Source organism: Gadus chalcogrammus, chromosome 5 (genome assembly GCF_026213295.1).
Source record: "Gadus chalcogrammus isolate NIFS_2021 chromosome 5, NIFS_Gcha_1.0, whole genome shotgun sequence".
Taxonomy (NCBI): Eukaryota; Metazoa; Chordata; class Actinopteri; order Gadiformes; family Gadidae; genus Gadus; species Gadus chalcogrammus.
In genome coordinates, this window is record NC_079416.1 from 14,853,301 (window position 1) to 14,868,300 (window position 15,000).

At 47.1% G+C, this 15,000-nt stretch overlaps 1 protein-coding gene across 1 annotated transcript; it reads right to left on the reverse strand.

The window, feature by feature from the left end:
- Window positions 1–10,710: 10,710 nt before the first annotated feature.
- On the reverse strand, window positions 10,711–13,742 carry sox11a (SRY-box transcription factor 11a). The gene has a single exon (XM_056591161.1). The coding sequence runs from the start codon at window positions 13,546–13,548 to the stop codon at window positions 12,478–12,480; it is 1,071 nt and encodes a 356-aa protein (XP_056447136.1). The 5' UTR covers window positions 13,549–13,742; the 3' UTR covers window positions 10,711–12,477.
- Between the last annotated feature and the right edge of the window lie 1,258 nt (window positions 13,743–15,000).

The following is a 15,000-nucleotide window of genomic DNA, read 5'->3' on the forward strand; positions in this document are numbered from 1 at the left end:
CATTTAATCAATATGAGATCCAGTCCCTTTGATCTTCTCCCACTGACCAGCGATCACTAAACAGTAGAATAGAAATCACCCTCATGCTGTCCAGACCAGCCAACAAAACAACCATCCATCTATCTGTCTGTCTGCATATCACTCTATCAATCCATCTCTCCATCTCTCCATACGTTGTTGTACTGTGGTGGGTGTCCAGCCTTCCTCTTCTCCCTCTGCCTCTTCCACACATATTGACCAGCTGCGGCTACGATTAATCTGCGGTCAGGAGAGACGATGATCCGAGTGGCCGTCCGCTCATTGTCTCGTGTCTCCCGGGCCCCTGACACGAGTCCTAAGAAAGCAAAACAATCATCATTCTCCCATTGTTATTATAGAAGAACAGAACGTCACATGATCAAATGAGAATCAATACCACATCGCTTCACGTCAGACTTCCATTCCGAACTCCGATGACCAAACACAAGTTCTCAGGCAAATGCTCCCTGTCCACATTTTACCTCTAAGCATCCTTATGCAACAAATACAGACCTTGTGACTAGATAGTCAATACCACAAAGGGCTTGATAGTTAAGATGATGATGATGAGGATGTTGATGAAGACGACTGGTGTCCAGGCTCCATCCAATCGGACGTCAGACCGCTCTCTCTCCCTCTGGTGAGTAATAGGGCCTCCTAATTCCTCTGACTGTGTTTGAATCCCTGATGGATCAGAGCGATGATGGAGGGGAGCGGTAACACACGCAGCGCCGCCCCACCTCCCTGTGCTCGGCCCACATTAACGTTTCCATCCTGTAATAACTAAAAGCCATTTCATTAGTCATTAATCAGCACCTCCCGCTACCTGACTCTCTCTCTCTCTCTCTCTCTCTCTCTCCCTCTTTCCCTATCATCCTCTCTCTCTCTCTCTCTCTCTCTCTCTCTCTCTCTCTCTCTCCTTCTTTCTTTATCATTTTCTCTCTCTCCCTCTCTGTCACTCTCTCTATCTCTCCTTCGCTTTCTGTCTCTGCAGCACAAACACACACACACACACACACACACACACACACACACACACACACACACACACACACACACACACACACACACACACACACACACACACACAAATAAAGCTATCAGATTCATGATGATCACAGCTGCCAGAGTAATAAGACATGGAGCTCATGGTGTCCGTCAAGCAATCCTCACTTGGCATTCCAAAGCAGAAAAAACACACAAACACACACACACACACACACACACAGACAGACACACTCACAAACACACATACACACACACACACACCCACAAACACACACACACATACCTCATTCCGAAGCCCCATTGCGGTTGAGGTGCGACACGGGGGAATGTTACGTCGAGACTTCAATGACGATCGATACCTGAAAAAAATATAAAACACTAAAATAAATAAGAAGAGAGACGAAGACAAAGACTTCGCAGGATCAGCATCCATAGAGAAGAGAACAATAATAACTCAATTGATTTGCAGAAGGTGCTGGTTTACTCATGCATTCCCAGAGACTAAACCACTGCACAGAGGTTTAATCCACGGGCCAATCCCACGTCAGAAGGGTAGCCGGGAGGCGGGGCTCCTTATCAATGCAGGACTGCGAGAGAGGGGAAGACGGAGGGGTCAGCATAAACAGAGGCTATCACATCTATTTGCGGGCTCCTCCGGATAAGGACCTGTGTGTGCGCGTGTCCTTTGTGTTTGTGTCTGAAATGTGTGTATGTGTGTGTCTGCGCGACATGCATGTTTGTGTGCATGTATGGGTTTGTGTGCTTAAATCAATGGTCATCCCCTGATACAAGATGGCCTCATAAATCATTGTTTTTTTGATGTCTTGTCAGGGAGGCCGAGGCCTTATGGCACACACACACACACACACACACACACACACACACACACACACACACACACACACACACACACACACACACACACACACACACACACACACACACACACACACACACACACACAATCATTATTCCACCCCACAGCAACACCGGATGAGGACAGGAAATGCCGAGGCAGATCATCAGGCATCGGTCTCCTAAAACCCACAATGTGCGTAACATAAAAAGAGTGGGTGGTGGGGTTTAGATGGGGATGGAGGAGGGGATAGAGGTGGGGCTGGGGGTGGGGTCAGAGGTGGGGCTGAGGGTCGAGAGGGGAAAGCGTGTGCCCCCCAAACACCCCAACCCATCCCCCGAATCCCGCTGCATCTGGGAGAGATGGAAGACTTGCAGGGAGGGAGGGAGGGAGGGAGGGAGGGAGGGAGGGAGGGAGAGAGGGAGGTAGGAAGGAAGGCAGGGAAGGAGGGAGGGAGGATGGCAGGGAAGGAGGGGGGAGGGTGGGATGGACGGAGGGAGGGAGGGTGGGAGGGAGCATAGCAGGGAGGGAGGGAGGGAGGGTGGGAAGGAGGGAGGGAGGGAGGAGGTTAGTGACCAAAGTGCACTGAAGTGGGAAATGCGTGTGCATGAGATATCAGACGTCCGTTTCCTCAGCAGTGAGGCGTGTCTCTCTTCCCCTGGCAGACCAGACGACTGACTGACTGTACTGATTCAAATTGGAAGAACAGACAACAGGAAAGAGAAACACATTTTACGCTGTGATCCCTTAAAAAAACGAGTTTACACTTTTCTGCCAGTCCATGTCAGTTTGTCATTCGTGATAGCTTGCATTAGGACACCATAAATATCTACGGTGGGGTTTTAGAAGGACAAAAATAAGCAATCGATTTATATCGCCTCAAATACAGCAGAAATGGATTTCTGCTACCTCAGACTAACTGTCTATCCAGCGAAGATTATGGTCTGAAACAAACAAAATACAAGTTACGGCAAACACAGAGGGACCAAATAAAGTCAAATATGAAAGACTCCATGTGTTCCGGGCCTGGGGGTGAACAGGGCAGCAGAGAGTACAGTATTGGCTTACAGCGTCATTAACTTTTCAGCAGCCAGCAGGTCTCTCTCACCACTGACCAAATTACTTTAAACGTGCAGCAATTACACACGCAGAGCTGACATTCACAGGCAGAAAAAGTCAAACGTTTTGTAGTCGGATCCTAATGGGACCATTATCACCACATCGGTAGAGAAAGTGAAATATTATTATTATTATTAATATATCCAGTGATATAGTGTTGCTATCCAGCTGGTCCTTCTTGTTTATTACCAGATGACCCTTTCTAATGGCCAAACATGTGCCAAACAAGAGTTTAATAATTCATAAAAGCACAGTGGCACAGTTTCTTTCATTACTCACCATCTTCAGTTCCTTCCCTTTTCGCCCTCTCTTCCTCCCCTCTCTCATCCCTTATTATGATATGATTATTATTTGAGATGCATGGAAGCTGGAGTGGCTCATTATTCAGAGAGGAAGCAGAGCTGGGGGCCTCAACATGGAGTTAGCATGTTAGAGCATGCTGGGAGATCAGGCTAGCAGCACACGTAGGCCTTTGATATCCTGGCATGATGAGGATCAATGCAGCTCCACTCTCTGGTTGTTTCCTGTGACTCACTAACCATAAGCCCACCATACAAGAACACTGTGGTACAGATGAGCTCCCGCCAGCTCTCATCACCAATCCTCATCATTCTCTCATGTTTAACCCTTTAACCCCTTAAACCATTTCATTTAAACATTTAAGAGTTTTAATTTAAGGGAATTTGTGTGACTTCACAATATATTCTAAATTCACTATAAGGAGTCACACAGACATGAAAATCCATGCAAGGAATGAGAACAAATTATGTATGTACTGTGATACATATTTAAATATTCACATTGGCATTGTCAACTTGGATATCTGCCAGGAAATGTGAGGCTGACTTGATGCACCAAAATATACTGTGCATCATTTCATATTGATGTAATGCCATCAAAGCTAACAGCAACACTGTACAGCATCATGCCTCCCACAGACATGGATCTGTGTGTGCCTGTCTGTTGTCTGTGTGTCTGTGTGTGTGTGTGTCTGCATGTGGGTGAATTTTTGTGGGTGTATGAGTGTGTGTGATGCGTGTGTGTATGTGTAGGCATGTGGGCATATGCGTGTGTGTTTGTGTGCGGGCGTGTGTGTGTTGGTGTGTGAGTGTGTTTGTGTATGTGCATGTGTGTGTGTGTGTGTCAGTGTTAGTGTTAGTGTTTGTTCGAGTGTAGGCATGGTGAGGAAGAAAGGAAGCAGTATGCCCTCTAAAGACATTAGAGCTGCAGTTCCCTGAGGGCCCAAACAATGGACCCTGGACCCTGAACCCTGCCAGGTACGGAGCCTCACACCTGTGAGCCTCTTTCTGTGTCTTCATCTGGAGGTGTCCTGGTACGGCCTGAAATACACTAATACAGTTCATCATAAATCAGAGACACTTTAACCTGAGCCCTAAGGTGGCCCAATGGTCTAGCGTTAGCGTGTTTGACTCCCAGCCGGGACACTGGTTTCAAACCCTAGTGTCCTCTTGTCTTCCCTGAGCAGGAAGCCTAGCCCCCCCATGACCTCTGATGTAGCGCAACATAAGATCTGGAAGTCTGGAAGCCTAGCCCCCCCATGACCTCTGATCTAGCGCAACATCAGATCTGGAAGTCTGGAAGCCTAGCCCCCACATGACCTCTGATCTAGCGCAACATCAGATCTGGAAGACTTTGGGAAGGCTTTGGGAAAAACATCTGCTAAATATCTGGTACATCGTACAAGTGTAGATATTAAGCGAATACCACCCTGCTTGTTTGGTTTGTTTCTCTAGATCTCTAAGGTAAAACATCTGCTGTTCATAATCTTATGAACATAACATTTGCAGTTAATGGCCTTCAAGTTATGGTTATACATATGAATTGTTTATCCTCAAAGATGAATAATGTATTGATATATTCTTTGAGTTTTCCGGACCCAACTCAACTCCTGTGCACATTGATTTTAAAAACTGTCTCTACCACTCTCTTAAAACACAGCTCCAGCTATCTCTACATCAATAGTTACACAGAAAGCTTCACATCTTCATGGAGCTAATGGGCTTCTTGGCACGGACCCTCATTTTGCAGCTAAGATTCTAGGGAGGGAATAACTATGTCTGTGTGTGGCTTCTTTCAAATCAGTTGGCTTCAGGATCTCTCCAGAAATTGTATTGAGTTAATTTGATACAACGGCTAAACAGCGTCGACCATTTCTCACGCAAAGTTTGAAACTGCTCGCGGAAGTCGGGCCGGGTGAACTTGAGTACAAAGCCTTTTTTTGTTGGTTGATAATAAACCGAAACCTCGAAAATGTACGAGAATAAATCTTCTCTAGAACCGAGTTGCCTGCAGTTCTTGATCTGAACCGGGTTGTTTGAAAAGGAAAAAGATCTCGATGCATCAAACATTTTAACAGACATTAAGACGTGAGACCTGCCTCTGTCGTGTTGGCATTATTTGTCATTGTACTTCCATAATTAGATGCTCCATGGCTGCGTGTGCTTTATGTATTTAAATGATTTATTTTGAGGTGGTGCTGGTGGCTCCTGTCACACACAGGAAACCTTTGTGGAATAGCAATTATTGGAACCTTAGCCCTCTGTGGTGAGCAAAGCGTGCTTCCTGCAACGGTCCCCAGGGAGCCAATGTGCTAATTATTTACCGAAGCAGCCGGCTGTCAAATGAGACCTCGAGCCGGCCCTAACTGTGAGGGGAGGGGCCCTCGTCCCGTTACCTGGGCAACAAGCAAATATACATCAAAGACAGGATGGGGGACGGCGGTGGGGTTTGCGGGGGAGGAGTGGGGTGTGAGATTGTGGTGGTGGGTGGGAGGGGGGGGACACTTACGACGAAGAGCCCCTACGTTGGCGGAGTCTGGTGTGGGAGGGGTCCTGCCTGGGCAGATTCCTGCGTGGGCGGAGCCTATGTGGGTGGAGTCCTGGTCAGGAGTTAATAAGGGGGAAACAGGTGGGGCTGCCGAGGGGCGCACAGCAGTTCAGTATTAGATTACAACTCATACAAACTGGGGGGGTGGGGAGGCGTGGCTACCCTTGAGCTTTTGCCCAGAATCAAATTGAACTCTACAGAGAGAGAGAAAGAGAGAAAGATGGCGGAAGAGATGGAGGTAGAGAGAGAGGGAGAGAGAGAGAGAGGGAGAGGGAGAGAGGGAGAGAGAGAGAGAGGGAGAGGGAGAGAGGGAGAGAGAGAGAGAGAGAGATAGATGGCGGAAGAGAGAGAGAGAGAGAGAGAGAGAGAGAGAGAGAGAGAGAGAGAGAGAGAGAGAGAGAGAGAGAGAGAGAGAGAGACACGGGGGCAGAATTGCTTGTTAAAAAACTTTCAGAGAGAGAAGCAAACATTTTCTTTCTTTCTTTCCTTACGGTGAAGCGACTTCTCTAAACATTGCCCTGATGGAGGCCGACCAACAACCATCCCTTTTACTCTCAGATCAGGAGAGTTGGGCGTATGGATGTGAGGGTCCTCAATCCATTCATCTGGGCATGAGGCCAAAGGGACTTTTACTCTGCAGATAAACACAGAGGGGCCATAACTACAGGAACACTCTGATAGAGCGCTGGCACCATTACCCCCTCCGAGAGGAACGCTGTGCACTGCCGTGTTATCTGAAGCTGTAAACCACAACACATAACTTGTGGCATTTAATAGAAACAGTATAATCTGGAGTCAAATGAGATTTAAACGCGCCAGCTAACACCCCTGCAAACATTACGGCCTGGCGTTAGACTAATATTATGCATTCATGGCCTTTTAATGAATATAAAGGGTGCTTGGCTTATGCGGGACGTGCTCTGTGCTGTCCAGGAGCCCCTGAAGGGTCACGTTTACCACAGGATCGGAGGTTAGGCAAACCTCAAAATGACCTTCATAAACGCTCTGAATTTGAGCATTAGCAGGAGCATAATATTGTCTTTAGACTTGCAAACTATTTAAAGACCTAATTAAAAAGCAGTGTTTTCTTTAGCACACAGAGCTCACCCTGTGAGAGTTTCAACTGCACCAACATGCCGCGACACATCTGCAGCGGCCCGGTCCCGTCAGAGAGCTGCTGTCCTCACTGGAGAACAGAGAGCAGGTGTGTGCTGCTGTGTGTTTCTGTCCTTTTTTGGGGGACACAGACACAAACACACACAGACAGGCACATGACGGATACATGACCTCCAGCCCTTCGCAAACAAAAAAGTGACCTTCCTTCCAATGAGATTCTACCGCCTGTCAGAGGGTATTCTGGAGGGGAGTGATTGAACTGTTTGCTGCCGTGTGCCCGAGACAAAAGCACTGACTGCTTAAAAACCACTGGGGATGACCTGCTGGGTGTTCTCCATCTCCCTCCCTCCCTGTCTCTCCATCTCACTACCTCTTTCTGCATCTCACTGTCTCTCTCTCTCTCTCTCTCTCTCTCTCTCTCTCTCTCTCTCTCTCTCTCTCTCTCTCTCTCTCTCTCTCTCTCTCTCTCTCTCTCTCTCTCTCTCTCTCTCTCGCTCTCTCTCTCGCTCTCTCGCTCTCTCCATCTCCCTCCATGTCTCTGAATCTCACTCCAATCTCTCTCAGCATCTCATTCCCTCTCCCATCTCTCTAACTCTCCTGTTTAATTGCTCACTTCCTGTGTGTGTGTGTGTGTGTGTGTGTGTGTGTGTGTGTGTGTGTGTGTGTGTGTGTGTGTGTGTGTGTGTGTGTGTGTGTGTGTGTGTGTGTGTTTGTGTGTTTTGCATCCACACACATCTCTCTGCCAGAGTGCTAAAAACAACAAGAGGGAATTGGGCCTGTGCCACCCAACCCCCCCCCCCCCCCTCCCTCCAACACACACACACACACACACACACACACACACACACACACACACACACACACACACACACACACACACACACACACACACACACACACACACACACACACACACACACACACACACACACACACACTAACACACACACACACACACACTGATGCTGTCTGCTCCGTCTCCCCTCCTCACCGCAGGGGGCAGGGAGCCAAGTATCCCGGACTGCAGCAGGAGCAGCTTAGGCCCCAGAGGAGACACACCGACACACACATACACTGTCACACCGACACACACACACACACACACACACACACACACACACACACACACACACACACACACACACACACACACACACACACACACACACACACACACACACGCGTACACTGTCACACAGAAACACATCAGGGTTTATGGTCCAAAGACATACCAGAGGTAAAAGTGTTTTATCTGGAGTCTGATCGCAACACACGTCCCGTCATGTCGTAGTACTACAGTCCCATGTACTGGCTGCAGTACCTATACCTTCCCCAGGTTTTAGGCATAATGATTCATGCGTTTGAACCGGCATGCTGTCAGAGACGTGACGTCAGAGCTGTTATGTCAGCGCGCTCTGGAGGTCAGTGAGCATCCCCTCCACCATGGGACCTGGGTGTAGTCCATAAGAGACGGGGCTGCACCACCCCATGCTCCACCTGCCGTAGAACCCCACAGACACCACCATCAACCTGCAGCTAGGAGGAGGCTATTTCTGTAAACAGGTTCCTATTTGGGTAAACAGTCTGTAACAAGACCAGCCCACACACACACACACACACACACACACACACACACACACACACACACACACACACACACACACACACACACACACACACACACACACACACACACACACACATCATTATCCCAATGGCAGTATTAGTCACCCTCCCCTCCTGGGAGAGGAGCAGAGCGCGTGTGAATGCGCCATGACACAACATGGAGTCCCTCTGCACACGCGGCACTGAGGGCTGGCGATGATGTAATGCCACCGGCTCCCTCTAATAACGGCCTGCGATGGAGGAGGAGAGGAGAGGAGAGGAGAGGAGGAGGAGAGGAGAGGAGAGGAGAGGAGAGGGACTGAGCAGCAGCCCGGTGTCTCGGCCCATATGGGCTAAACATCAGACAGAGACCTCCACACACACACACACAAACACACACACGGACATGCATACGTGCAGACACACGCATCGTTAGATTAATCTCAGTGATTCCGATTTGTTTATTGTTACTTGTTTTACAATCATTATCTGTTCCTGCTGTTGCTGTTCTTGTTGAGAACTTATTTGAAATTAAAGTGCTTAATACACATTTTCTTACATTTATCTTTAGAAAAACAAGGACCGGTGTGACCGCCTTGTGTATTTTATTGCATTTATTTTGATTTATAGAATAAGAATCCTGCTAATCGGGGATCCAAATGGCTACCCTGGGCGTCGTGGAAGAGGCCTTTGTAGAGGTGTTAGCGTGGCCGTGACTCCTGGGCTTATAGGAATGATTTAAACGCTCAAGGGATCTCAGAATGACTTTCCTTTGTCACAGCCTTATCCCTCCCCACACTGAGTCCAGGGAGGACACTATCAGTGGATCTGATCAGTGTCTCCTGAGCTTTCTACATTCCCATTTATTTATTTAAGGAGGAAATAGAGGGAAATTTCAGTGGGTCACTAATTTCATTTCAACATGTAGCAATGGCATTAGCCCAGGGCAGATATTTCAGAGGAACACAAAATCAATGTTGAGATTCTATTGGGAATAGCTCGGGAACCCATTAGTAACTTTGACCAATAGGTCAGGCAAAGTAATAGCTAGATAAATGTTTTATTACAGATTCACAAACCGACCTAATGGGAGGGTTAGAGCCTGTGCAGCCATGTATGGAGAATATTCATCATTACATTCTACGGCTGTAATGAACCCAGGTCTGTCGGCGGCCGGCTTCCTGCTCCGTACATATAGGGTGCCTGGGGGGGGGGGGGGCATCGCAATAACCAGAGCTCGGAGACACCAGCCAGCCCAGTCCCTCTAGTCATTATATGCAAATACTGCTGGGCCGTAATGCAATTTTCAATCAATATAAATCAATGCTTTTCTTTTTTGTGTGTGAAGTCACCTATGTTTAAATTCAATCTTATTCCTGGGACGTGATGCATTGCTGTCTGTTTGTTTGTTTGTTCTATTCCCTAAGTGCTATAAATATCAGGGCAATGGCATGTGGCATGTGTCTGTACCAGGGTTTGCCCTAACCCCTACCAGGATAGGGATAGCACTATGGTTAACATAAACCCGAACCCAATATGTTAACCCAAACGCTGAAGCTAACCCTGTAGGTAAACCCTAACCCTAACACTAAACGCAGTCCTATAGGTTAAAACTAATCCTAAACCTAGCCTCCTTCCAGCATGTCTGATATTGCTTTCTGCATACTCTATCTTTCTGCATACTCTATCTAATAATTCCCTGCATGTTTTAAAACATAGACCATTGATTGTTTTGGTTGTATTAAATCCTGTATATCCCCTCATTGCAAGTGTTTCTCTCTCCCTGTTGGTCCTCTTTCTGAAACCCTACCCTGCCTCATATTGGACCGGTTGTTCTGTGACATTGTGCTGAATTCAAACGTCTCTGCTGGGCTGAGGGCTGCTCTGTGAATAGGAGTCAGTGAGAGGAGCTTAGACAGCTTGAATCTCGCCCACTCAGAAGCACGGCTCTTGTTTCCAGCAGCGCCGTCTCCAAGAGGCCACACAATCCCACCAATCGCAAGGCTCTGTGTGAATGAAGCGGGCGATTCAATTCCTTAAAGGCACAGTGTTCCTTTTCCCAGGCAGGGATACAAGAGACTAACACAAAACAGAGACAAGACATCTGCGAGCGCTTTTCAGCAACAGAGAAGAAAGATTTAAACACTGAGGTTTACAAGTTGTAGGTTGTTTTTGTTTTATTAAATGTGAAATCACATGTTTGAGCCCATCCAGTAGCAGAGTATCAGCCTACATACAAAATAGACATCGCTCTTATCATCACATCCTTTATCAACAAATCAACACATTTGTGTACATATATTCACAAACTGAAAGGACAGTTGATGGTGGTTGGTACTTATTTATTAAAAGATGAGTCGAGACAGATTCACACTTGGAATGTGAAGTAACTGCTGCCTAGAATCTCCAACAAACGTCTGGGCGCATAATTAGGTCATATTCCAAACCTCGTATCCACACAGACTTCATGTAGGACCCACATAAAAATAAAAAATATCTGCTTTTTTTTTAAGTGCAAGAAATAAAAATACAGGTTTATGGTTAATGTCTTAAGAAAAGAAGGCAGTCTTCAGTTTTAAAATAAGGTTTCATTTCATGAAACAGGAACTATTATGGAATGTTTTTTGCTTGTTCGACCTAAATGCCAGACCACTGTACCAGTAAGTACCCTTACTGGAGAACAACCGTGTCCAATTCGTCTCTGCTGGGAGAGGTGGTGTTCAGATAGAAGATTTGTTGACAATAATGCCCAATATCCAATAATATGAGACTAATAACATTCAAATTGATATTTCCCACCCACCGAGGCCATATTAAATGGTAGTATCAGTTCCAGCTGATGTGTAATTCCTGTGGAGACAGGCTCAGCATCATAACAGCTGAGCATGTCGACAGTGCACACGTCTGTAGTCCCATCACTTGCTACAAATGTTGATGGTCCGTATCTTAAAGAGTATATATTGCACAAAAAATGAGAGAGGGGGGAAAACAGTTATGTGCCATAAAAAATACCAAAATCCAGTTTCACACCTGCGATTGGGACCCATCCACATATCACCAGTATGATATACATAAACTCCTAACTTTACTATATTACATTACATATACAATCTTGAAACTAGTTCCGGCTCTGAGGTATGTGTGCCCCCTTGATGCCATTGAATCGTCTACAAATACTCAACAAATCTGCTCTACAACTGTACAAAACCTAGTTTAAAATCACAAGGCATTTTGATGCAAGTTTTGAATTTAACTTAATCCTTAAAACCAGGACTCCCTTGCATGCTGAAAGAAATGATAAAGGGAAGAAGTGCCTGAAACTCACTGAAAGCCCAGTAAGAACATTCCCTTTTAACTGTACAAAAATATGCCTGAAAATATCTTACTTTTTCTTTTAAAAAGATGAGGTCTGTTATGTATCAAAATGTTTCCTCCACACCTGTATTCTGAAGAGGTTTAGGCTGCTTAATTTTCAAACCAGGAGGTAAACGGAATCAGTTACAAAAAAACAAAACATTTGTGGCATTAAGAAATTACATAAACCGTTGTAAAGTAACATCCTGAACATTGTCAGTTCACAGATTTGCTTTGAGTCTGTCCACAGTCCTTTTTGTCAGTTCCCTGCAGTTTTTTTTAAAGAGGATAAGATGCATAGAAGTTCACAGATTTTTCCCTTTGTGGTCCGTTTAAGCTGAACAGTAATTGGAGACCTACAGAAAAATCCATAAAACCCTGTCATGCCGCCAGAAAAACGTCTGCAGACTTTCTCCTGCTACCAGCTTCTTAAGCATCTCATTCCTCCAACCTCACCTCGCCTCCTCCTTCCCGGACCTTCACACCCTGGGAGGCAGAGCTAGGAACAACTTCAACAGGACATATAATTTAATTCTCCTTCTCTGTTATTATTATTAGTACGTGAACACCAAATCAGAAAAGTTGGCCTCCAACCAATCCCCGGCGATCATCTCGCTGAGCTCCGGTGTGCAATAGTCTGGAAATTCAAAGTGAGAGCCCAGACTGCCCTCACTGAACGAGTCCAAGTCCTTATCCACAAGAGAGAGGGAGAGGTTTCCTGAATTCGGGTTCCCCAGCTCCGAGCCGTGAGCGTTGGGGGCAAAATTCAAACTAAAGTCAAAAAGCAAATCGTCCGCGTCCTCGCTGGAGCTGGAAGAGGTGGACACGGAGCGAGAAGATGCTGGTGATACGGAAGCAGGGTACATTGTGCTCTGCTTGGTAATGTTCTTGAAGTTATAAAACAGTCTGCTGTTAGGTACCTCTTCGTACATGCTGGTCCCCTCGGACTCCGCCGAGGAGCTCAGCGTCGGGCTTGCGGGAACTTTAGCTACATTGTAGGGTCTGGAGCGCTCCTCGTCCTCCTGCTTAATCCTCATCACATAGTCCTCCTCGTAGTCGTCTTCGTCCTCGTCGTCCGTGAGTTCACTTTTGATAATCTTCGTCACTTTCATGCTTGGAAAACCACAGTCCTCTCCGTAGCCATGATGCGAGGACTTGGAGCTGGTCTTAGTCTTTATCTTTGAACATTTCTTGCTGGGCGTCTTGGACATCTTTCCGCACTTCTCGGGAGAAGGCGCGGAGGATTTAGAACTGTCGAGCTTTGGTTTCTTCTTGGGTCTGTACTTGTAGTCGGGATAGTCGGCCATGTGTTTCAGCCGCAGCCTCTCGGCTTCCCGGATGAACGGGATCTTCTCGCTGTCCTTCAGCATCTTCCACCTCTTGCCCAGCCGCTTGGAGATCTCAGCGTTATGCATGTCCGGAGACTGCTCCATGATTTTTCTCCTCTCGATTTTCGACCAAACCATAAACGCATTCATAGGTCTCTTGATGTGACCGGTCGCTGTCTTGCACCAGTCGGGATTTATCGGCACGGGGCTGCAAGCCATAAATTCACTCTCCTCCGAGTCCGTGGCTTCCCGTGACATGCTGCCGTCCGTCTCGCTGGTGTCCGTGTGCTGCACCATGGTCCCGCACAGGAGAGGGGTCGCTCTTGTCTCTGGTCCGGACGCTGCAGGGTCTCACAGCAAAACACTGTTAAGACGCTCTGCTTGCCGGGTTCTGCCACGATATCTGTGACTGTGTTCTGTGTCTCAGGCGCTCTTGGTCTCTTCTTTTTCCAGAGTTACAAACTGCCTTCTTAACTAGTTATCAGCTTTTTCATGTGCACTACGTCATGCGGAGACAGCCAATGGCGTTGCTTCCACTCCGCCCCGCAGACTCCTTGGCATACTCCCTTAACCCTTTATTCCTCCCTCCCCCGGTCCTCTCATTGGATGTGGGATTTGTGGTACACACACAGTGTCTGGCCCCATGCTGAGCGAGACAGGCATATTAAACACAGTGAGCGCGCTGAGCTCCAGAGATGAGCATCATGTACCCAACGCACGCATATGGCGAATCGAACCGTTTTTACGCACAAAAATAAATGTCAAGTGCCGACAAAGAACAAGCTGGTTTTATTTCTAATCACCCGCAATTTCGCAGGTCGACCCGGAGAGAGACGCATCATGCAGCCCCATGCCGTTGTTTTTATTTCCCTTCCCTCATTTGAATACTGAAGGTGGCGCTTGGAGCCAGTTTCATATCGTCTGCTCTGCGTAAACACGGGCGGCGTATCATCAGCTGGTGGTTCAGACGCGGCTGGACTGCCGGTGAACATGTTCCACAACACAACCCATCTTTCAGCTTTTGACTTTTCATTTATTATATCTAGTAATCGTGTTTTTTTTTTTTATATAAATTAGTTATGAAGCAAATTCCGATTTGTTGTATTATGTTTATAGATTTTTATTTTATTTTAGGCATATAAACGACCGGATTAACAATTTGAGATATTTTTATTAGCCTATTTTTTTTATTAGTCTAACACGTCCCGCCGTTTCCCAGCAGCTTGTAGCTCCTCCGGTTCACGGCCATGTGTAGCCTCATCAGACTCTGAACAGCCTTCTCTGCTGAGCAACACAGCAGTCAGTTCGCTCCTCCCGAGCTGGATCCAGACACCGCAGCATTTGGCTGAGCAGCCCCCGGAGCCAGTAAAGGCTACAGGAAGGCAGGAGGGGATGGGATGGCTCCCTGCTGAGTCTGCTGTGTCAAGAGGCATCTAGCTGGCGTCTCCTTCTCCACCCCCACCCCCTCTCTACCCGTCTCTGGGTGGCAGCCAGCAGTGCTATTGGAGGGCTGTGGCGATAAGGCGTCCTGTTTTTTTTTCTCGTCTCTGTCCCCTAGAGGGCAATCACTTACCCCTTTGAAACCCTCCCCCACCACCACACCACACTGCTCTCTCCAGCGCTCTCTCTCTTTCTCTCTCTCTCTCTCTCAAGCCGATGTCTTTCCAGGGGCTTATGAAATGTTTCTTACTAGCGAGAGCGAGGGAGAGAGAGAGATATATATAGAGAGAAACGGAAAGACAAAGGGAG